Source organism: Lithobates pipiens, unplaced genomic scaffold (genome assembly GCF_037356315.1).
Source record: "Lithobates pipiens isolate NorthernLeopardFrog02 unplaced genomic scaffold, aLitPip1_a1.2 Scaffold_13, whole genome shotgun sequence".
Taxonomy (NCBI): domain Eukaryota; kingdom Metazoa; phylum Chordata; class Amphibia; order Anura; family Ranidae; genus Lithobates; species Lithobates pipiens.
Window position 1 is genome coordinate 42,540,921 of NW_027507718.1, and position 24,547 is coordinate 42,565,467.

Consider the following 24,547-nt stretch of genomic DNA (forward strand, 5'->3'; position numbering starts at 1 on the left):
TACATTTACGTTTTTGATTGTTACATGGCAAAATGTAAATTTCGAGATATGAATACTTTTTCAAGGCACTGTATATGCCTTGCATGATTTTTATTTTTACAACACGTAAATTTAATTTATATGCAAGATTGATATATAAGATCTTTACGTACACATACTTTGTTGACCACCTTTTTGATTTTATTACATCACTCAGTCTTTTGGGGTAGGAGTCCATCATCATTGCACATCTTGACTTGGCAGTATTTGCCAACGTCTTTGCAAAAACACTCCAAATCTGTCAGATTGCAAAGGGAAATCTCCTGTGCTCAGCCCTCTTCAGATCACCCCACATTTAGGTTTGGGCTCTGGATGGGCCATTTCAAAACTTTAACCTTCCTATGGTGAATCCATTCCTTTGTTGATTTGGCTGTATGCTTTCGGTCGTTGTCATGCTGAAAAATGAAGTTCCTCTTAATGTAAGCTTTCTAACAGAGGCCTGAAGGTTTTGTGCCAATATTGACTGGTATTTGGAACTGTTCATAACTCCCTCTATCTTGTTCCAGCTGAAGAAAAACAGCTGCAAAGTATAATGCTGACACCACCATGCTTCACTGTGGGTATGATGTTCTTTGTGGGTGTGATGTGCAGTGTTTTTGCACCAAACATAACTTTTGGTATTATGGCCAAAAAGTTCAACCTCGGTTTCATCAGACCATAACACATTTTCCCACATGCCTTTGGGAGACTTCAAATGTGTTTTTGCAAAATTAAGCCAGCCTTGGATGTTTTTCTCAATAAAAGGCTTTCGTCTTGCCACTCTACTCCATAGCCCAGACATCTGAAGAATACGAGAGATTGTTGTCACGTACCACACAGCCAGTACTTGCCAGATATTTCTGAAGCTCCTTTAATGTTGCTGTAGGGCTCTTGGCAGCCTCCCTGCCCAGTTTTGTTATCTTTTCATCAATTTTGGAGGAATGTCCAGTTCTTGGCACTGTTGTGCCATATTTTCTCCACTTGATGACTGTCTTCACTGTGTTCCATGGTATATCTAATGCCTCCTGACTGATACCTTTTTAACAATCGGATCCCTCTGTTGCTTTGGAAGCTCTCTGCTGACCATGGCTTTTGCTGTAGGATGCGACTAAGAAAGTGTCAGGCAAGACCTACTACAACAGCTGAACTTTATTTGGGGTTAATCAGATGCACTTTAAATGATGGCAGGTGTGTACTGACTCCTATTTAACATGAGTTTGATTGATTGTGATTGCTTCATTTTGAACACGGCTACATCCCCAGTTATAAGAGGGTGTGCATACTTATGCAACCACATTATTTTTATTTTTTTATTTTTACTTCCCCTTAAAAGATTTCAGTTTGTTTTTCAATTGAATTGTATAGTTTATAGGTCAAATTAAAGGTGGAAAAAGTTCTGAAATTATTATTTCTTTGTCTAATTTTATTTACATCCCAGAAACCTGACTTTTTTTTTAACAGGGGTGCATAGATTATTTTTATATCTACTGTAAAACGAGACTATTCCACGTATCCTCCTATCATGAATTTCTATTACTCAGACATTACATGGCTGTCATTTGTAGTGTATGACTTGGGAAATGATTTTGTTATATGTAGATATAAATGCGTTTGTTCATATTCTCCAGCTTATGTAGGCAGTGAATCACAAAACTGTGCTGATCCGTACACAGGAACTGAATAAATGAGAACCGCAATCCATTCCATAACTATATAAATAGGAGGCACAGGTAATTGTAGGTAGCTGCCTAGGCAATTTTATTTGTAACCCAGCGAAGTCTATATCGATTCAGCATACAAAATGCAAGAAAAGACCTAGATGCACACGCTGTTTATGAACATCGATACCAAACAATCATTGACCTGGTTCTTGACACAAAATTCTAACCTTGCCAATAGATATTTCTTTTGACTGAGGTGCTTTCTTTATCTGATGCAATTATCTGCACCTAATTTGGGTTACCAGTTGTTGCATTAACCTGTTGATAACAGAAATCAGATTATGGACATCTAAAATTATTGGATCTTTTTGTAGTTGATTAGCTTTGTGACTGTGCTCAGCCTCTTGATTGTGAATTGTAAGATGGTGTTCATTGTGGCATCATGCAGTCATTTGGAGTGCTTCATGAGCGGTGTGGTTTTTCAGGCTAATCTTATCTTTATCATCCTTGCTGCAGCTACGAAAAACTCCAGTGCTTCTGTTACAGTAGTAACATATGTTCATATTCATTATTTATTGTGTCTTTGTAGATCAACGAGTTGGTGGATGTCCGTGATGTAACCATTGGATCCTGGTTTGAAGCACGTGTTGAAAATGTTACAAGAGCTGCAAAAGGACAGAAAAATGGCAAGGCTCATGTTAAAGGGGGCAACTCCTACAAGGGGACTAATGGCAGTTTGAATGAGGACCATTCCGTTGATAATTCTCATATGTCGGACTCTGGCCCTTCTACTTCTTTCTCGGAATATGTGGATGATGAAGATGTATCTTATTTTATAAAATATGATGAGTAAGTACAGCCTTATGGTAAGACTATTACGTAAATGCTGATTTTGATATTTGGAGAAATCTATTTGTATATCAAACAGTCCTTTTTAAAAGTTTTTCATTGTGCTAGTCTGTTTTAGGGAACATTTCTCCCTGCAGTTTGTGGATACAAAAGGAACCAACCTGTGCCCATGGGGGGAAGCCTTGACAGAGACTGAATGTAGGCAAACATATCCTGTCCTATTTTCTTATTTCAGCTTCTTCTGAATCTTCCCATAGGAATGAAGCAGGTGCTTTCTTCTTAGGATTCAAATGAACCCTATCTGCTGGTTGATGTACCTGTAACAAAACACGGGTCCCTAAAGACTGGTGACCCAGAGAAAAGTAAGGCTCGCTGAGGAACAAAACGCCAAAATCTCAAAAATAAGATTTAATTCGTTAAAGGTTTTTAGAAAATATAATCTACTGTAATATACAAAATGCACCTATAATTCGCTAAAACACGCTAGGTCTATTAAAAAAAGCCACCATTAAAGTAACCATAACGTATCCGCTATTGCTGATCGAATAACAATGTTCGATTCCAACAGGCACAGACAAAGAGGAAACCTATACACAAAAAAACAGTGCTTACATCAAACATAAAACAAAAAACATACACGTCCGGACGCCAGTGGGATTTGGAGCTGGTCCAACATTGGTGCTGGAAATGTGCAACAACTAAATGCTACCCCCCCCCCCCCCGCCGGTGGCTCAAGCCAAATAGAAAGTAGAGATAGCAAGGAAGACAGCAACTTATAGAAAAGCCGTAGACATACTTTCATTGATAATAACCCCACCCACTGGAATCTAACAAGCTGAAATTAAAAATCATGGAAGTCATTTTCTTTCTTCAACGGAAGAGCAGTTCATTCATGTAATATAGTAGGGCTGTCACCACAGCACAGATGATAATTAGATAGTCCAATGGAGGTACAGAAAGTATACAAACTATCAATAATACTAAGAGTCAATGCGGAAGCTTTTCATATTGCTAGCTTTCCTTTTCCAACATCAGACACTTTTAGCAGTGATAAACTTATTGTTTTAGCTTCCCGTATATAAAGTCTCTTACACTGAGGGATATGTGGATGTCTTCACAGTGCTATTTAGTGTCCGGCTGAAGTGGGATGTACTTACAGAGCTGAAGTTAGATTCATATTGCTCTGCTTTGCCAATACATGTCATTCATAGTATATGAAACAACACAGAGGTACCTCAACTGGCTATGACTCTGCATGCGCTGGTTCCGGTATTGGCACGTCCAGATGAAGCTACACTGTTTACTGTGAAAGGCGTTGACGTCATGTCCGCCTGGACGCCACGCTGCGGTTTATTAAACAGCTCCGGGGGTCTTCTTCCGTCTTCGGGGGTCTCACTGGACTCCTCCGCTATCTTCTGCTCTTTTGCTAGCGGAGGAGCCTGGCTTTCTCCTCTGCTGCCGTCCGGGGGTCTACTTCCGACTTCGGGGGTCTTGTCCCGCTCTTCGGTTCTTCTTGCTGGGCCTCTGCTTTCTTCTTCCAGCTCTTTTACTAGCGTTGGCCCGGTCTTGTCGCTGTCGCCTTCTTCTCTTCGTCCGATGTTGACACGGCGCTCTCTCTGGCCATAATGGCAGGGAGGCATTGTGCGGCGACTTATATAGGGACAAGGGGCTGGGTCACGAGTGATGTCACAGTCCCAGCATCCTCCGGGATGGGAAGGGACTAGCACACAGACGGGCGGATTGTCTGCCAGACTGCAGAGTCTGGTGGACAATTTTGAGTCAAGACTTCTTTCTAAGTCCGCTGGACTTTTGGGAACAAAAAGTCTGCCGGAGCCCACACACGGGTGGATTGTCCGATCTAGTGTCCGATTTGTCCGCTGCAATTTCGCAGTTCCGCTATAAATCGCTGATCACCACCATTACTGGTAAAAATTCCATAAAAATACCCCATAGTTTGTAGATGCTATAACCTTTACACAAACCAATCAATCTATGCTTATTTGTTTTTTTTGTTTGTTTTTTTTACCAAAAATATGTAGCAGAATATATATTGGCCTAAATTGATGAAGACATTTTTTTTTTATTTTTAAATTTTCTTTATTGGGAATGTTCAATAGCAGAACGTAAAAAAAAATTTATTGTGTTTTTAATTATTTTTTTTTTTTTTAATTGTCTTTTTTGTTTATTGTGCAAAAAAAAAAAAAAACACCGTAGAAGTGATCAAATAACACCAAAAAAAGCTCTGTGGGGGGAAAAAAGGACATGCATTTTATTTGGGTACAGCGTCGCAGAATTCAGTTAAAGTAACGCAGTGCCGTATCACAAAAAATGGCCTGGTCAAGAAGGGGGTAAAACCTTCCAGGGCTGAAGTGGTTAAAGTGTATGTATAGCAAAGTTTTGTTTTTTAGAAGACAAATTCAAAGTGAGACACCATTAAGTACTATGGGGTGTATTTTTATAGAACATTTGCATATAAACTCTTCCAATGAAAGTACACGTACGTTCATTCTGTGCGAGGTCCACCAAGTGAACAGATTTGTAAATTAACAATTTAGGGGGTTCCTTTTTAAAAAAATATTGTTGGACAGTTCAGGGAAACCCCAAAAAGAAAAATAGTACTCAGATACCCCAGTATTTTACTCCGGCTGGTTCAATATCTGATGCCAGCTGCTGGTTTAGCTTGTAAGGCTCGTCAAGCTCAGTAGTCATTCCACAACAAAATGGTGCTTCCCTGCACTCTGATGTTCTCCACGGTCATAAGTGTGTCAAATCGCTTCAGCCTGGTCTCCGCCCGTGGGAGAACACCCTTTTAACACACTTTACCCAGTTGAAGGCTTAATCAAGACACTAGGCCCTTTAACAACTGACTTGCTGATTTTCTTCTGCTTTAGTTATCCCGAAAATGGAGTTGTAGAGATTGAGAGCTGCAATTTGCGACCCAGAGCAAGAACCATCTTGAAGTGGAGTGACCTCAAAGTGAGTGACATCGTAATGGTGAATTACAACATGGAGACACCAGAGGAGCGTGGGTTTTGGTTCGATGCTAAAGTAACAGAACTGAAGGAACATTCTAGAACTAACAAAGAAGTCTATGCGAAGATTTTATTGGGGTATGTGATTGCACATTTTATTACAAATTTCAATTTTAACAGTTATCTTTTGTAGTGCCATACAAAGGGGGTTTCACGCAAAGAGAACATTGTACATTAAAGTGCACGTTAAGTCCCATAGAAAACAAAAAACCACAGGGTCATTACTTAGTACTTAGGTCAGTATCCCTTGTGCTGATGGCTCGTCTACAAGCTGAAATCCTTGTTCATGGTTCACCCTGCTGCTGTAATCTTCTGGTGCAGCAGTGGTTTATTGATCCAGTGGATCCTGTTTCATTCTGTGAATGGTTGGACCTTTCAATCATCTGCCATCCTCCATTCATAGATTATTTCTGTCATAGAAGCTGTTGTGTGGCTTCTGTGAATGGAGCAGCTGGGTGGAAAAGGTGGGCATAATCTGGCATTCTTGATGAGTGCCTGTTACTGCTCAGTCTGACCCTATTAACCCCTTGTTGCACTGGGAGATTATCAATTGCTATTACCAAGATTACTAATAGTGGAGCCAGTAGCACAAGGGATGCATCCTACTGTCTAGAAGTAATGTCCCTTGCGCTGATTTTTTATTTTTTATATCATCTGTGACTAAATTAGGGCTTTCAATGCATACATGTATGTAGCAAAATGTATACAATGTTTCTCCTGTTTTAACAAGCATACTGTCTAGATATGATGGCGTTGATGTATGAACTGTGAAATAGAGTAAAAAAATTGTAATGCTTTGTCATTTATTTTTTTCAGCTGCTTTTATATAGCAACTCCAGAATCTTGTGATAGTCTGTAGTACATTTTATGCTTCAATACTCCAAGGATGTTTTCTAAACATCAATGCTGTCCATCTGTTGGCTATCTAGTGATGTATGGAACATGTAATGGCATTCAAAGAGGTTTAAAGTAGTAAAATAACAAAAAAACAAAATACACCCTGCAGAGCAATGTAATAACACGCTAGTATGCATTGCATACTAGCACATTATGAGGGACTTGCCTTAAAAGAAAGCCCTTTAGCGGCACACTGTCACTGCTGACAGGGCTTCAATCTTCACAGGTCTTCTTTTCAGGTTCGCAGGCTGCAGCCGTTTGACTGGCTGAGCCCCAATGACGTCGCTCACATGCATGCACACTGGAGTCGCTGTTTACTGCACCCATTGAAAGTATGGTACAGTGTGCCATTCCTTCAGATCACATATTCCAGCGACATCACTGGCTGCAGCTCTGTGGAATATCAACTAAATGGTGCACGTTTAGGAGATATTTATTTTACCTACAGGTAAGCTTCATTATGAGCTTACCTCCAGTGAAGAAAGGCACAAACTAGTTTACTACCACTTTAAACCAAGTTAATTTCTTTGCGCTGGTAAGGGGTAGGGGGATATCCTTGAGCATGAATCTCCTTGTTTATGAATCTCTTGCGGGCAGTGAATAAATCTAAAAGTGCTAAAGCTGGGTGCACACCGTCCAAAAATTAGCTGGTTCAGCAGGAACCAGCCAACTTTTGGTCTGTCTGGCATGGACATGTTGGAAAAACCAGCATCCTATCAGTGCTTTGCAGTCAGTGCCTGCGAGTGCTGATTGTTTGTTTTTTCTTGTGGGGTGTTTTTGGGGGGGAGATTTCTGCACCATCTCATGTTGGTACTCTGATCTGTTGTGTTTTTTTTTTTTTTTTCGTTTTAACCCGCTGGGTTGAATGGAAAATTAATTTGTTGTCCCTCACGCCTTCGTAAATAGAAGTCAAATCGTACATAATCTGAGCTCTAAACCCTGTACATTTTGCTGCTCTACCTTTTTTTTTTTTTTTCCTTTTTGTTTTCCAATGTCAAAACTGATTGTCTCTGGAATGGACTTTGTAGATTTCGTTAGAGAAGTCTTCAGCCTGTAGCTGGGCATGTAAACACAATGGTTTGTATGTCTTACAAAAGTACACATTCCATAACCCTGATTTTTTTTATTTTATTTTTCTTCCCTACACAGAACAGCCTTTACCTTTTTAGACCGTGTTCCAGTCCTTGTTTTTAGTCATTGGCAACAAATTACACACACGATTAGCAATAGAGACTTTATTATCTCACTAATCATGAGTAAACACAAAATCGTATTTTGGGTCAGAGTAGCCATTCTAAAAAAAAAAAATCATATTATCTGAATTCTGTTCTGCTACTAAAATGAGGGGATGTTAATTATTATTTTTTTAATTCAAAGTGGTAGTAAAGTCCATTTTGTAGGTTTTACCTAGGACAACTTTAAGCTTACAATAAAGTCTGACACTTTGTGGGAACCAGTGACACAAATACAGTGATCACTGTCACTGTACTAATGACACTGGCTGGGAAGGGGTTAAATACTTAGGGCGATCAAAGGGTTACCTGTGTGCCTAGCCAGTGTTAAATATTTTATTAGATCTTTTCATGTGACAACACTGAAGAAATTACACTTTGCTACAATGTAAAGTAGTGAGTGTACAGCTTGTATAGCAGGTAAATTTGCTGTCCCCTCAAAATAACTCAACACACAGCCATTAATGCCTACACTGTGCTGGCAACAAAAGTGAGTACACCCCGAAGTAAAAATGTCCAAATTGGGCCCATAGTGTCAATATTTTGTGTGGCCATCGTTATTTTGCAGCACTGCCTTAACCCTTTTGGGCATGGAGTCCACCACAGGTTCACAGGTTGCCAATGGAGTCCTCTTCCACTGCTTCATGACAACATCATGGAGCTGGTGGATGTTAGAGAGCTTGTGCCCCTCCACCTTCCATTTGAGAATGCCCTACAGATGCTCAATAGGGTTTAGGTCTGGAGACGTGCTTGGCCAGTCCATCACCTTTACCCTTGACTTCTTTAGCAAGGCCGTGGTTCGACTTGGAGGTGTGTTTGGGATTGTTATGTTGGAATATTGCCCTGCGACCCAGTTTCCAAAGGGAGGGGATCATGCTCTGCTTCAGTATGTCACAGTACATGTTGGCATTCATGGTCCCTCAATGAAATGTAGGTCCCCAGTGCCAGCAGTACTCGCACAGCCCCAAACCATGACACTCCCACCAAAATGCTTGACTGTAGGCAAGAGACTCTGGTCTTTGTACTCTTCACCTGGTGGCTCCCTCACACGCTTGACACCATCTGAACCAAAAAAGTTTATCTTATTCTCCTGAGACCACAGGATATGGTTCCAGTAATCCATGTCCTTAGTCTGCTTGTCTTAAGTAAACTGTCTGTGGGCTTTCTTTTGCATCTTTAGAAGAGGCTTCCTTCTGAGACAGCCATTCAGACCAGTATGATGCAGTGTGGGGTATAAGGTCTGAGCACTGACAGGTTGACCTCAACCTTTGCAGCAATGCTTGCAGCACTCGTACATCTCTTTCCCAAAGACAACCTCTGGATATGAGACTGAGTATGTACACTCAACTTTTTTGGCAGACCATGGCAAGGCCTGTTCTGAGTGGAACTTGTCCTGTTAAACCTCTGTATGGTCTTGGCCACTGTTCTGCAGCTCAGTTTCAGGGTCTTGGCATTCTTCTTATAGCCTAGGCCATCTTTATGTAGCACAACAATTCTTTTTTTTTCCAGATCCACAGAGTTATTGCCATGAGGTGCCATGTTGCACTTCCAGTGCTCAGTATAAGAAAGTGAGAGTGATAACACCAAATTTAACACACCTGCTCCCCATTCACACCTGAGACCTTGTAATACTAATGAGTCATGTGACATCGGGGATGGAAAATGGCTAATTGGGCCCAATCTGGACGTTTTCACTTGGGGTGTACTCACTCTTTTGTTGCCAGCGGTGGCAGTAATGGCTGTGTGTTGAGTTATTTTTAGGGGATTGCAAATTTACACTGTTATACAAGCTGTACACTCACTACTTTACATTGTAGCAAAGTGTCATTTCTTCAGAATTGTCACATGAAAAGATATATTGTAAAATATTTACAAAATTTTGAGGGGTGTGCTCGTTTTTTTGAGAGGTACTGTGTATTTGTATGGCTAACACACCCCTGTTAAAATGGCAGGTTTCTGTGATGTAATGGAAAAAAAAAAGGACAGAGCTTTAATAGTTTCAGAACTTTTCCACCTTTTAATGTGGCCTATAAACTGAAATCTTTTGGGGGGGTGTGAAGTAAAAATAAAAAAACTAATATGATTGCACCGAACGATGGAGCTGTATCAAAGCTTTACAGTAGATCTATTAAATCTACAGTCACTTACTTTTCTTGTCCTGATCCACGTTTCCAGACGTTTCCATTACTAATGTCTTCTTTCTGATCAGACTTTAGGTCATGACACAGGAAGAAGTTGACCAGCTGACCTCATTAGCACACACCCTGCATCATCCATCCTTCCATTCCCAGGTGCACGTTTTTTAAATGAAATGCAATCAGTTAATGATCACTCTTCTCACTAAATACACAATATACAATCAGATTGCATAGTGTATGGCCATGTTTATGCACCTAAATTGTTAACGGCACACTAAGGATGAGCTCAGGTGTGTCCGCAAACAGCACGTGCAGAGCCCGCCGATATATTTGCAAAAAAAGTAAACGAATGCTATATTGGTGCATAGGGGAGCTGGAATTTAGAAGAAAGTGTTCAAAGGTGAACTTGCCCTTTAAGCAATCACATTCAAACTCCTGTTAAATAGAAGTCAGTACATGCCTACCATCATTTAAAGTGCCTCTGATTAACCCCAAATAAAGTTCAGCTGTTCTAGTAGGTCTTTCCTGATATTTTCTTCATTTGGAAGGAAGTGTTGATATCTCTGGTCTCCTATCAGAGGTTTCAACAAGGATTGTGAGCATGGGGACTATTACGGGGCACATGTATAATTTGTTCGAATAGAATAGTATCAAAACAATGGTTCATATTAAAAACAATTTATTCAAAAAAGAAAATATTTATACAACCATAAAAGCATATGTATATGGAACACAGATGGTAGAGACGAATGAGGTAATTGTTCAACTAGTTTCGCTTTGTAGCTTCATCAGGAAATTACCTAGGTCTAGAGATACATTAATTTAGTATAGCGAGACATTAAACATAAATAGACACAATAAAATACAAAAAAGTATATATATTGATTATTTTCATATGGAGACATAATTGCAACATTTCGACGTGAGGGCACGTTCCTACCTCTCCAGCCCTGCTCCGGTCTCCGGTCAAGCTCAATGATGTGATTAGAGGAAAGAATCTTTCCCGGCGACTGGGAGGGGGATATTTCAAGATACCGACTAGGATCCCAATGTATTTGACAGTGACTAAGTGTGTAGAAAAATAAAATATAGAGATAAATTTTGGAATTTTAAATCTTTGAAATTGGGGGAGGGGGGGGGATCCGAGTCGGTATCTTGAAATATCCCCCTCCCAGTCGCCAGGAAAGATTCTTTCCTCTAATCACATCATTGAGCTTGACCGGGAACCGGAGCAGGGCTAGAGAGGTAGGAACGTGCCCTCACGTCGAAATGTTGTAATTATGTCTCCATATGAAAATAATCAATATATATACTTTTTTGTATTTTATTGTGTCTATTTATGTTTAATGTCTTGCTATACTAAATTAATGTATCTCTAGACCTAGGTAATTTCCTGATGAAGCTACAAAGCGAAACTAGTTGAACAATTACCTCATTCGTCTCTACCATCTGTGATCCATATACATATGCTTTTATGGTTGTATAAATATTTTCTTTTTTGAATAAATTGTTTTTAATATGAACCAGTGTTTTGATACTATTCTATTCGAACAAATTATACATGTGCCCCGTAATAGTCCCCATGCTCACAATCCTTGTTGAAACCTCTGATAGGAGACCAGAGATATCAACACTTCCTTCCAAATTAACTTACTGGGATGAGGGTGCACACCTTTAGTTATATTATTATCATACTCTCAAGCCATTCATCTTTCCTGATATTTTCTTAGTCGCATCCTAAAGCAAAAGCCATGGTCCGCAGGGAGCTTCCAAAGCATCAGAGGGATCTCCTTGTTAAAAGGTGTCAGTCAGGTTAAGGGTTCAAAAGAAATTACAAGGCATTAGATATACCATGGAACACAGTGAATACGGTCATAATCAAGTGGAGAAAATGGCTCTAAAGATAACGAGAAGAAAACTGGGCAGGGAGGCTGCCAAGAGGCCTACAGCAACATTAAAGGAACTTCAGAAATATCTGGCAAGTACTGGCTGTGTGACAACAATCTCCCATATTCTTCATATGTCTGGGCTATGGGGTAGAGTGGCAACACAGAAGCCTTTTCTTAAGAAGAAAAACACCCAAGCCCAGCTGCATTTTGCAAAAACGCATCTGAAGTCTCCCAAAATCATGTGAAAAAATGTTATGGTTTGATGAAGCCAAGGTTGAACTTTTTGGCCATAATTCCAAAAGTTCTGTTCGGCGCCAAAAGAATACTATACCCACAGTGAAGCAAGGTGGTGGCAACATCATGCTTTGAAGTTTTTTTTTTTTTCAGCTTGAACAGGGGCCCTAATCAAGGTAGAGGGAATTAGGAAAAGTCCCAAATACCAGTCAATATTGGTACAAATCCTTCAGGCTTCTGCTAGAAAGCTGAACATGAAGAGGAACTTTCTTTCAGCATGACAACGACCCAAAGCATACATCCAAATCAACAAAGGAATGGCTACACCAGAATAAGGTTAAAGTTTTGGAATGGCCCAGCCAGAGCCCAGACCTAAATCCCATTGAAAACCTGTTGCATGATTGGAAGAGGGCTGTGCACATGAGATTCCTCCACAATCTGACAGATTTTTGCAAAGAAGAGTGAGCAAATATTGCAAAGTCAAGATGTGCCATGCTGATAGACTCATACCCAAAAAGACTGAGCGCTATAATAAAATCAAAAGGTGCTTCAACAGAGTATTAGTTTAAGGGTGTGCACACTTAAGCAACCATATTATTATTCAAATTTTTTATTTTTACTTCACCTAAAAGATTTCAGTTTGTTATTCAACTGAGTTGTACAGTTTATAGGTCACATTAAACGTGGAAAATGTTCTGAAATTATTTATTTGTCTCATTTTTTTATATCACAGAAACCTGGCATTTTAACAGGGGTGTGTAGACTTTTCATATCAATTGTGTGTATTTTTTTTTCACTCTCACAAAGGGATTGCATTGATTTTTTTTTTTTCCTCACAGTGGTCCCGAAGATGCTATTACTGATTGTAAAATAGTGTTTTCTGAGGAAATATACAAGATAGAAAAGCCTGGGGCATACCCTCTGTCATCTGGAGATGGAGATTTTAAGAGTAAGTGTTTTTGCTCTGTAACTGAGCTAAAAAAGTGATCTATAAAATGTGTCCTCTTAACTATATGCTAGCGGTAAAGAACATTCTGTACAAATCCTCAAGCTCAAGGCTGTAGTTCTTTCGCTTTGTAAATTCATACTCTACTGTAGGCAATTGTATCTGCTTCTTTTGAATCTATTACATTTTTCTTTCTAAAATGTTGGAAATTGTAGACCTAGAAATAAGAGAATGCAAAAAGAGACAATGCATGCTCGTGAAGATGATATCTAAATAGATGATGGAGTAGCCATTTAATTTCTCTGTCAGCAGAATGTCTAGACACTAAAGCTGGCCATAGATGTGTAGAATTTCAAACAAAATTTAAGAAAATACGTTTTTTGGAAAATTCCTTTTTTCTAATCATTAGTGGGTCAAATATGCATTTGTTTTCAACCAGTGACAAGAAAACTAGGAGCAGCAGGATGGAAAAATGTTATTGAACGAACTAATGTATGTATATGAGTAAAGAAATATGGTTAAATGTGGTATTTGGAGCTGCTGCCTCCACTAATGTCAACCACCAAAGAGTGGCTTTCAAATGTAAATAAATTAAAGAGGTAAGTGGAGTTGGTGAATACAATAAAAACTTAAACATTTTTTAAAAGCTTGCTAAGTGCAAAAACTTAGTATCAATGTGCTATAAATCAAGTGCTACAGTATATCGCAAACATGCATTAATGATATTTCATATACACATTATCATCAAATAAAAAGTCCAGAAGTTCATATCAAACATTAAAATTCTTTTCAGCATAGCGGAATAGGTGCTGGCAAAAGTACATGCAATTCGGGCAGTGGCTTTGTGTGACACTCGTGCCCCCTTTTGTGCCGCACTCACCAGAAAACTACCCACCCAGGGGTAACAAGCCTCCACAGTACCAGTGACTGTAATTGAAATCTTCGCTGCAAACTCCTACGGTCTAATTCGCCCCAGGGTTATCATGGAAAGTCCATATTTGTACTCATAGCGTGACTCCGTATACCAATGCTTTATTGCTCAAAAAGATAAAACGCTTACAAAAATCCAACAGGTTACAAACGTCTGTGTATTATCAAAAGAGGAAGTCTTGGTTGCGATGTGTTCCATGGACCAAAACCGGATGTGACGCAATAGCTCCAGCTTGCGTGCTTTGCCACAAAGATGTCATCAGAAGCAGTGCCATATTGCTACACCATTCGGATTAAATAGGGTGCGGTAGCTAAGCAACTCGGGACCATGTGACCAGCGGCCATCTTGGATAATGTTCCCTGATAATCATTGAATAAATTTAACCCCTAAAGAGGGTGATATTATATATAAGGTCTCCACAGTTTATAGGTCACTGCAGACAGCATTCTAGTGCATAATTCCCTTCTGTTATGCAATAGCCTTTAATATAACCATATACGTTATTAAAGCGGTAGTAAACCCGCTGAAGTGTGTGTTTTTTTTTTTTGACCTGCAAAGGAAAAGGCATAATGAGCTCGTACGCACGCATACTAGTTCATTATGAAATACTTACCTTAGAATGAGGCCCTGACATATGGCCCAATCCGCGCCGAGGGAGCTGATATGTTCCCTCGGCGTGTGTTCCGGGTATCGCGGCTCCGGCGCTGTGAGTGGCCGGAGCAGCGATATCGTCACTCCTGCACATGCGCGCGGGAGATTTCTTTCCGGCAGGGTCCAGCATCTGCCAGACTTTCAGCCAAGAATCCCCTGTGCGCATGTGCCGCTGCAGTCAGCGGCGCATTGCGAGGGGAATATCTCCTAAATCGTACAGGTTTAGGAGATTTTTTTTTTTGCCTACAGGTAAGGGTAAGCCTTATTATAGGCTTACCTGTAGGTAAAAGTTAAAAAAAAATTACTATACAACCACTTTAATAAAATAAATAATAAATATAATCACTAATTTTCATTAGGGTAAAATATGTAACTACAGTATATAGCTATTCTAAAGTGAACATAATTAACAGAGAACTAATAAGACTACATAGTGGGAGAAAATTTATGTATAGAAATAAAAACAAAAAAAATCAAATAACCCATTAGTAAATTGAGAGGAAAAATCTATATCTCTATAGAGAGGAAGTAGAAAAAAAATCATACAGTTATAAATAATGAAATTAGATGAGGAGGTAGAAATTAGTGGTAAGGGGAGATGGGTTTATATCTCTTTTAAATAAGGTAAGGAAAGTAAATAATTACTAATGATTGATTACTAGATAAACAATTTTAAATCTTTCTATATTGATTGCTTCTGGCTGGGGGGAATTTTAATTTTAAAAAATCCATTTTGTTTCATTTTTAGAAACTTTAATCCTTTTGTTGTCTCCATGCCAGTGGCCTTTTACCATATCTGTGGCATAAAACGTTAAAACCGAAGGGTCCCTCTTATGGACTTCTCTAAAATGTCTGGATAGGCTATGCTTGGTGAAGGCTAGACTCTTGCACCCTATTTAAACTGGATGATGTAGCAATATGGCACTGCTTCTGATGCGACGAAACGTGTAAGAAAGACGTCGCACTTAAGGCGGAGCTAATGTGTCATTGCACCACATCCGGTTTGGTCCATTTAATGCATCCCAACCCGGACTTCCTGTTTTGATGATGCCAACTTGTAACCTGTTGGATTTTTATAAGTATTTTTACTTTTTTGCGCAATTAAATATTGGTGTAAGGAGTCGCGCTATGAGTACAATTCCGGTCTTTCCATGATCACACTGGGGCGAAGGAGACCGTAGGAGTTAACCATGAGGACTTCAATTATAGTCACTGGTATTGTGGAGGCTTGTTACCCCTTGGTGGGTAGAGTTCTCTGGTAGAAGCGCTGCACAAAAAGAGGGCACGAGTGTGACACGAAGCCACTGCCTGAATGCATGTACTTTTTGCAGCACCTATTTTTGCTGAAATTAATTTTAATGTTTGATATGAACTGATGGACTTTTTATTTGATGATATATGAAATATCAATAATGCATGTTCTATACTGTAGCACTTGATTTATTGCACTATAGCACTTGTATCCTGTTTTTGCACTTAGCAATTCGTCAGTTGTTGAAGATTTTCACATTTTTTTACGTTTTTATGGTATTTACTGTGATACACTGGTCTATATAATTTATATTGGCAGCGGCAACTCCACTTACCCCTTTTACTTAATTTATGTGTGTGTTTGAAGTCCATACATTTCGAAATCAAATGTTAAAAGCAAATAGAATCTTAACTATGTTCTGAGAATTTTATTTTTCCTAAGCCTTTTCGTTCAACATTCTATCCATCTATGGCCAGCTTTAAGTAGCAATTTTTTATCCTGGTGAAGATTCAGTTTTGCTAGAACTCTGGTATTATCACAGGGCTATTATGGTACTTGTGACTTGAAGTGTATGTAAAGGGAAGTATTCATTTAGTTTTGGATTGAGTATGGAAAGGTTAGAACCCCCTCCTCTCTTGGTCCTAGTGGCCATTGTCTGGGACAGAAAATGATTGGAAATCCAAATATTTTATAGTATTGTCACCAGATCAAACGGTCAAGGTGATTTTTATCCAATGAAATGCCTGTTTCTAGGGCAACTCTTTAAGATCGGAATTGTGTTTACATCGGAAGGGTTTCCTTATTTCCTGTTGTGCCTCCAGGATCGTGGAAATAAATCTTCCTAGCAGGATATGGGCAGCTAAAATAACCGGATAGGGGATTTAACCCTAACACTATTCACAAATAAAAAAAAATGGCTTTCCAAACACTTTTGAAGATTTTTTTTCACATCTATATTTGTATACAGCATTTGCTTTATTTCATTATGGTGTAGTTTTAAAACCCAACTCTGGCCAAAAACGTTCAATTGGATAGAGTGAGGAAAGGTTAATACGTTTTGTTACCTTGTTTGCTGTCAAAATCCCTTTTAGTCTGTTTAATAAAGGATTAGGAAATGAAAGGGAAATCCTGAATTGGGGCTCCAATATGCAAAACAAAAGTGAGGAGAAGGAGGAGTAAGAACCAGGATATGTCCTGGCTTCATGCACAGTACAGCTCTGTATTCTCACAGCCGGTGGTCAAAGTGTAGGCTATGTGGGTATATATGAAGCCTATTGCTGTCTGTCTCCCCACTAAGGACCTCTCACTTCTTCTCTGAGCAATTGCTGTCAGGCAGAACAGAAAGCATGGAAAAAACAGCTCTACTAGACACAACTGCATTCAGAACCTCTGTTCGTTCCTTGTTTGGCCTGTTAACAGATCTTGACCACGCCTTCATTTTACAGGGAAAAGTGGTCCGGAATGTAAGTACTGCAAAGCAGACCCAGAAACAGAATGCAGATTTTGTTCCTGTTATGTGTGTGGAGGGAAGCAAGATGCCCATATGCAGCTGCTGTGTGATGAGTGTAACATGGCCTACCACATTTACTGTCTAAACCCACCACTGTCAAAGATACCTGAAGATGAAGACTGGTATGTATTTTCAGAACAATAGTTTACTGTTGTACTAGTTTCCAGGGGCAATCTCACATTTGGATGTCCCTGGTTTAAACCTAGATCTATGTGAAAATAGAATCCTTGTTTTTGGAAAGTCTGTTGGAAGTCAATATAAGTGGATATTCTTTTACTTTTCCTTTTTAATTCGTAAAGGTGTGCTTAAAATGCATAAAATCTTTTATTTTATTTTTTAATGGTTCCATAAAGGACACAGGATGAGAAGTAAATCAGAGACAACTGGGTTAAACTGACACCTTTTGAAAGGAATTGGTCACTGACAAATAAAATGAGACAGGTATAAACGCACCCATCCCAATACTTTTTTTTTTTTTTTGCTCGTGCCCTTGGAGGATGGACTTTTCTCAAAAAAAATTAAATAAATAAAAAAAAAAAAGTTTAACCATTTTATTTTATTTTTTTTCTTCACAAATACTGCTGTGGTCATCTGCCTTACCTGCAGTTATCTGGATTGGCTAAGCCTCTTTGTGAGCTTGAAGTCCGTAACCCAGACCATGCTGGATCGAAAGATGCAGGGCCTGACTAATGTGACCCTTGGGCACTGAGCTCTGCTGGGCTCTGGGGCCATGTTACAGCCTCTGGTGTGACCCAGTCCCCAAGGATTTCATATGTTAGTATGCCGATGGACAGGGTAAAGAGAGCTTGGAATGTGACCCTTGGGCACTAGACCCTGCATATGGCACACTTCAGTCCCTTAGTACTGAGTTTGTTAGCTGTTCTCCATGTCCACAATCCATAGTCTCTGAAGGTTCTTGTACTTTGTCTATATTCTGAGCATACCAAACTTGTGGGTTTTTTCTCACTGTTTTGCACCACCATTGTTGCCTATTCTATCCGTTTCTGTGGAAAAGGGGTTTATGCCTTTGGCGTGCAGTAGTTTCTGGCTTTGCTCCATTTGCAAGATAAACAGTTTTTGCTTTCTACAATAACTCAATTGCCTCAGGCCAATTATATACCTTTCCCGCTCTCAGCAGGTCAGGGTAAATGGAGAAGAACCCAGGTTTAAAGCTCTACATCTAATGCTATGGGCAGCTTGCAGTGACCCTCCTCACAGACCAGACGCTGATAGGCTGGATCATTTTAACTTGTTTCAGTCCACTCTCCTCGTCTTTTAGCTCCTATAGGAGTGTGGGTCCATTTTCTGCTTTGTATACTATGCTAGATTATATTAACAAAATCGCTACTTTACTAGCTGTTTCATAACATGGTGGCCACCCCCTGCCTGTCTTTATAAAACACTGGCTGTTGCTATTGAGCATGCCCCAGTGTTTTCAAGTTATAGGTTGTCAAGCTTCTAGAGTTTTTTTTCCAAATCTTTGTTCTTACTAGTAGGTTCAACAATGCAACCTGCCATAGCCATCATGTCAATCTGTTAGACATTAGGGGATTTGAAGAAGGATTTGTCGGAGGAACTATCTTTACAGATCACTTGGTTATGAAACACTTGGAGCTCATGCTTGCTGTATTTACACTATTGTGTTGTTGGTTTTGTGGATATTGTCCATCTCATTTCTTCCACGAGTCTCCTTTCAGTTAACGTGCATATAAATTATTTGACTAAAAAGTTGTTGTGCAGAACAAAAATGCAAATATTTTTTATCATGTATGCCTTTTGACAACTAACAACTTTTTGGTGCTTCTTTGGGCAGCTAGTAAAGATGTCACCGGTTGCAAAAAAGCCAAAGCGTTAATCTGGGAAACATATAGACCTGACACTTATACTAAAAAGATTTCCTTGCATTTGTCCCAGACCTCCCATTTTAAAGTCGCACCTAATCCTTAGACAGAGTTCCATGGCAGGCTGTTGGGTTTCAAATCTTTCAAAATTTCCAAACACACAGAAACATCCTCTTCATACCTGGTTTCAAAAACCTCTTGGAGGCATGGGCAAAGAATGTGGTGTTCAAGGGCTACAAACTAGAGTTCTTCTCTCTACATCCACCCAATTCCACGCTGTCCAACCTACATGAGTCTCTGCACAGGCTAGCAGTCCTCAGGGCTGCTCTTCATGCTCTCTTGAAACTGGCAGCTTTTATCATTGTTCAAAAGAAGAAAAGTTTCAGGGTCTTTACTCAAACCTGTTCACTGTTCCCAAATTAAAGGGGGGGTTTTACACTACCTTGCATCTACAAGCCTTAAATGTATTCATTTGCTTCCTAAATTCTTCCAAGCCTTAGCCGATGCAAACCTGGATAGCAAGCTCTTTCAAGACGCTATTTGAGTTGCAGGCTGCCCTCGATGTTTGCACTGTTAGGATGCATTAACGCTGGCGGTTTAGGCTGGTGCGCATTGCAGTGGCAGGAATATTCTGTTTACTTCTCTTCTGTGAGCAGCTAGGTGTGGCCGCCAACCCTGTTCACTATGACAAGTAACCAGCAGCTGCAGCTATTTGTGGCTCTCCGCACAGCTAGCGATAACAAGCAGTCATCAATGGCAATGCTGGCCATGCAGGCAGCCACATCTAGTCGCTCGCAGCAGGAATTGGAAGATTCTTGCTATTGCATTTCACACCAGCCTAAATTACCAGTGTGACTGTAGCCTTATTGTGTGGGTCTGTTAGTGCTTTGTTGCCCTGCTTTTGAATGTACCAGTTGCCTCTGATTTACTTCGGATTCTCTGCCCCTTAAGGAAAACAGGGCTCTTTTGTAAAATCTGTTTTTGAATGGATATATAAAGTGTAGCGCTTAAAATGGCGGAAACAATAACATGGCTAAATAAATGTCAGTGCTATCATGTGAAAAGGACACACTAAATAGTGACAGGTGCTGATAGCCAATCTTATGACACACTAAATAATGACAATTACTAGCAACCAATCTTATGACACACTAAGTAGTGACAGGTACTGACAACCAATCTTATAATAAAGAGGTGTCAGAGAAAAATAAAGGAGTGACTGGTGTAATGACACTAGGATCATACATATATGAACATAAATTTAAAATATAAAATAAGCTGTCCAAAAACAGATTTCAACATTGAAGCAATGAACTACGGAAAAAGTTATATAGCAAAAAAGCTTATTTAAGTGAAAAAGTCCATTTAAAGATCGCGCCAAAGGTCCCAAGTGATTGATTGGTCAGAAGTTTGCACACTCTTCAGACGACCGAGAAAACAAAGTATCCTGCAATCATCAATGTGACAAGACCACCACCAGTGAAGATGTGAGCTTACCAGATAGCTCGGACCCAACAGAACATACGTTCTATGAGTCAATAGAGCTTAGAATGTCAGCAGACAGCCAAAAAACGATCTCTGCAGATGCGTCCCAAAACTTTTATATATCCATTTACTTTTGAAACAAACTTATCCAGTTGTTGTGTTAGCTGCTGTTTTTCTATTTAGTTTTGGGCAGCGCAGTGTTCCCTTGATTTTAAAATCTGTTTTTGAGTTTATTACCGTATATACTCTAGTATAAGCCAAGATTTTCAGCCTCTTTTTTTGAGGCTGAAAGTGCCCCCCTCGGCTTATACTCGAGTCATCGCCGTCTGCCTGCCCGATCAGCGTGTCGAGCAGACAGACGGCGGCCATTCTACTATTCAAAAGCCGCGCCTCCCTGTCTGTGATAGGCGGAACACTCAATTTCCCAGCAGTCAGTGGTCCGCCTATCACGGACATCCGCTCATCCTCATACTACGGACGAGGATGAGAGGATGTCCGTGATAGGCGGAACACAGACTGCTGGGAAATTGAGTGTTCCGCCTATCACAGACGGAGGCGCGGCTTTTGAACAGTGGAATGGCCGCCGAGGCGCCGACGCCGTCTGTCAGACGAGAAGAGCGGCGATCCTGGCATGGCAGAAGCACACAGGCTCGGGACGCAGGCTCGGGACACACAGGGATGGACGGACACACAGGGATGGACGGACACACAGGGATAGACAGGCATGTCTCACCCTCGGCTTATACACGAGTCAATAAGTTTCCCAGTTTTTTTGTGGTAAATTGGGGGCCTCGACTTATATTCGGGTCGGCCTATACTCGAGTATATACGGTAATGGACAATGGTCCAATCCCTCTGTGTTTTGTGATCTACTCCTAATACTGTTTTTTGACAGAACTGAAGCATAATGAGAGTTGAATGGGTTGTGCATGGTTGGCCAACTTTTTTTTTTATTCTGAGTCCCTAATGAGCTTAAAGATGTAGGTCTTATGCCAAGTGGAAAATCCTGTGTTTTTGTCTTGATGTTTTTCTGGTCCTACAGGAGAGTATTCATGTAATCGGCCCAAGTATACTATTTAAGCAGAAAAAACTGTGCGTGGGAATTATTTTAAAAGGCTAGCAACCCACCCTCCCCCCACACTACTGAGACCTAGGACCCTAGAACTAAAGAAGTGGGGACCTCCCACTGGAAACCTCCCTTTCCTCTGTGGTGATTACCCATCAACTATTATTCTTGTGAACTAGTATTCTTGTGAATTAGAATGTAATATAATAATAATGCACTATAATGTATGCCACAAAATAAACAGTTCTCTTTAAAGGCTGTATATGGTATGCCTATATATATTACAAAAAGTGGTATACTTTTTGCTTTGGCTGTTAAATAAAGAATTGGTAAAAAATAAATAAAAAATGTATATATATATAATATATTGCAACGGTGTAATAAATTCATGAATTCATATATTCATTCATAAGGCTCTAATCGTGTGGTATTCATTGTAGTACATTCCATCTACATTTTAGCACCTGGGTTTACCTAGGAGTTGGTCAGTATGCAGGCAGCAAGAGCTTTAAAAAGCCAGCTTTTACTTAGTGCTATTTTTTTGTTTTTGTTTTGGCATCTGACGTTTAATACGCATTGCATGCGGTTGGATATTGGCCAAAAATTGTAACCTTCACTGGTAACCACCTTCACTGATGATGAAGCCCTTCTGCCAGTGGTGGAAAAACATATTTACCTTATCTGCCATATTCTTTGCTTTTAGTCAACAAGCATGTCATTTTTGTGGGTACCTTTTTTTACTTTCCATTACATTTCAGTTTTCTGGGGAGTACAATATAAATGGTGTAGAAGTGTCATTTAGTATTGATAAAAGAAACTATGTTCGCTTACCTGTTGATATAAGTAACCCTGTGTGCTTACCTACGGAAAGTATGTTATTTTCTTTCTTTAGGTATTGTCCTTCCTGTAAAAATGATTCAACTGAAGTTGTAAAGGCTGGTGAAAAACTGAGACAAAGTAAAAAGAAGGCAAAGATGCCCTCAGCTAGCACTGAGAGTCAGAGAGATTGGGGCAAGGTATAGTACCTGTTGTGCAAGATATGGGGTATTTTGTTTGCATCTCCAACCAATAATGTGCAAAAACGGGGATTTCTGCATCTGATACTGTTCACTCCAGCTTAGGATACACTTGCTGGATGCTGCACCAAAAATGCAGCCAGCCATTTCCTGAAGGAATTGGTACTTGTGGGTATGCAGGACAATTTACAATGTCAGAAGGGGACTACAGGGAGAGCATTGTGTAAAGTGTGACACCAGTGACCCTTGGATTACATACGACCTTTACTTTTCAATGGCTAAATGGAGCTGTAAGTAAGCAAAGGAAAGTAGGTATCTGTTGATTTAGGCTAAATTAAAGTGAACTTGTTGCTTTGCCCTGCATAGGAAAACCTTGGGGGGGGGGGGGGGGGGGGTGGTCTTGTGGTGGTCCTGGTGCTTTTGGTGAATGTTAAAGACCAAGTTCAGCTTTGGAACATATTACATGTTGCATCAACCCCCCCCCCCCCATACCCCTTCCCTGTGACAGCGGTGGGCATTGTACTTTTTGAAATGACAGGTCTCTGGGGGGGGGGGGGGGGAAAGCTCTGATCGACAGCTTGTCACCCGCTGATCAGACCTATTGTTTTTTGCAGCAGAGTCTGCTGAACAGTTCTGATATAAGTTAGTTCATAAGCTTATAGCAGGAGGAGGAATGTGTCAGGTCCAGACCTGACCAGATGGAACAGTGCTGTAGGTGCGTTCAAGCCTGTTAGCAAAAGGGGCTACAGGATGTCATGCTTTACAGTTACTCATCCACCAGCTAAAGTTAAAATTTCTCTACCTCTCTAATTTTAAATTTCATAAAAGTTTTTTAAAAAACTGCCGGTAATAGCTTCTAGTTTTAAAGATGTGATAGTACTGCCGTGTATCTAACACTTGTCTTGGCCTTCACGATGAAATCAGGGCCATGTGCAGCTTATAAAAAGTGAATTATTCACATTTGTAATACAATGTTGCAGGTTTTCCATGTCCAGGATACTTAATGTAAGCACACTGTTCCATGTACTTTATCTTAAAATCTGTAGCTACTGCTGGGAGATTTAAATAACATGTCAATTTCCATTGCCAGAGGATTAAATAGATTGTGATGTTGTATCCATTCCAAAATGGCTAGTCACGTGTAATATTTCCACAGTTTACCCAAGAAATATTTCTTTTCTTTTTTTTTAATCTTTTGTGTGTTAGCAGAATGGATAGTAACATAAAAGCGACCGAATGTGCTTAGTCCTTTGGGTATATTGGTGACAATCAGTTTTTTTTTAGATTTATTTATTTTTTTCTTTAATCTCTAAATCTCACGTAACTCCTTAGTGTAGATATCTTTACTGAAAATGTCTTTCTTGTAGCATCAACATATAAATCATTATTTCACTTTAAATGGCAATGAACACATCTGTTCCCTTCTATACTAAGATGCATGCATGTTTAAACGATAAGTTCACTTAAAAAAAAAAAAAAATGCTGATCACTGGTGCAATGATTTAGGCCGCGTACACACGCGGGGACTGTTCGCCCAACTTTGTCCGTCAAACAGTTTCAGCAAACAGTCCGCTCAAAATTAGCATGGACGGACATGGCCACACACGACGAACGAACAGTTTGCTGAAATCGTGCGCGATGACGTGAACGGCACGTACGATGGGACGAAAAATACGACGTCCTATACACTGCATTATAACTTTCGGCGTGTAAATCCTTTCTGAGCATGCACGGAACTTAGTTTGACGAACAAGCCTACACACGAGGGGACTGTTCGCTGAAACAAAGTTTCAGCGGACAGTTTTTCGGAATTTCCGAAAAACCTTGTTCAGCGGACTGTTCGCTGAAACTGTCCGCTGAAAGCCCACACACGGGCGGACTGTCCGCCGAAACACCGTT

At 40.0% G+C, this 24,547-nt stretch overlaps 1 protein-coding gene across 1 annotated transcript in view; it reads left to right on the top strand.

Moving 5' to 3' along the window:
* Positions 1 to 24,547, top strand: part of UHRF2 (ubiquitin like with PHD and ring finger domains 2) — a 143,670-nt gene that overhangs the window by 71,047 nt on the left and 48,076 nt on the right. The window contains exons 3-7 of the mRNA XM_077475054.1: positions 2,269 to 2,528; positions 5,420 to 5,638; positions 12,790 to 12,899; positions 17,176 to 17,362; positions 22,525 to 22,648. Of these exons, the coding sequence (XP_077331180.1) occupies positions 2,269 to 2,528; positions 5,420 to 5,638; positions 12,790 to 12,899; positions 17,176 to 17,362; positions 22,525 to 22,648 (900 nt within the window). The remainder of the gene's footprint in view (positions 1 to 2,268; positions 2,529 to 5,419; positions 5,639 to 12,789; positions 12,900 to 17,175; positions 17,363 to 22,524; positions 22,649 to 24,547) is intronic.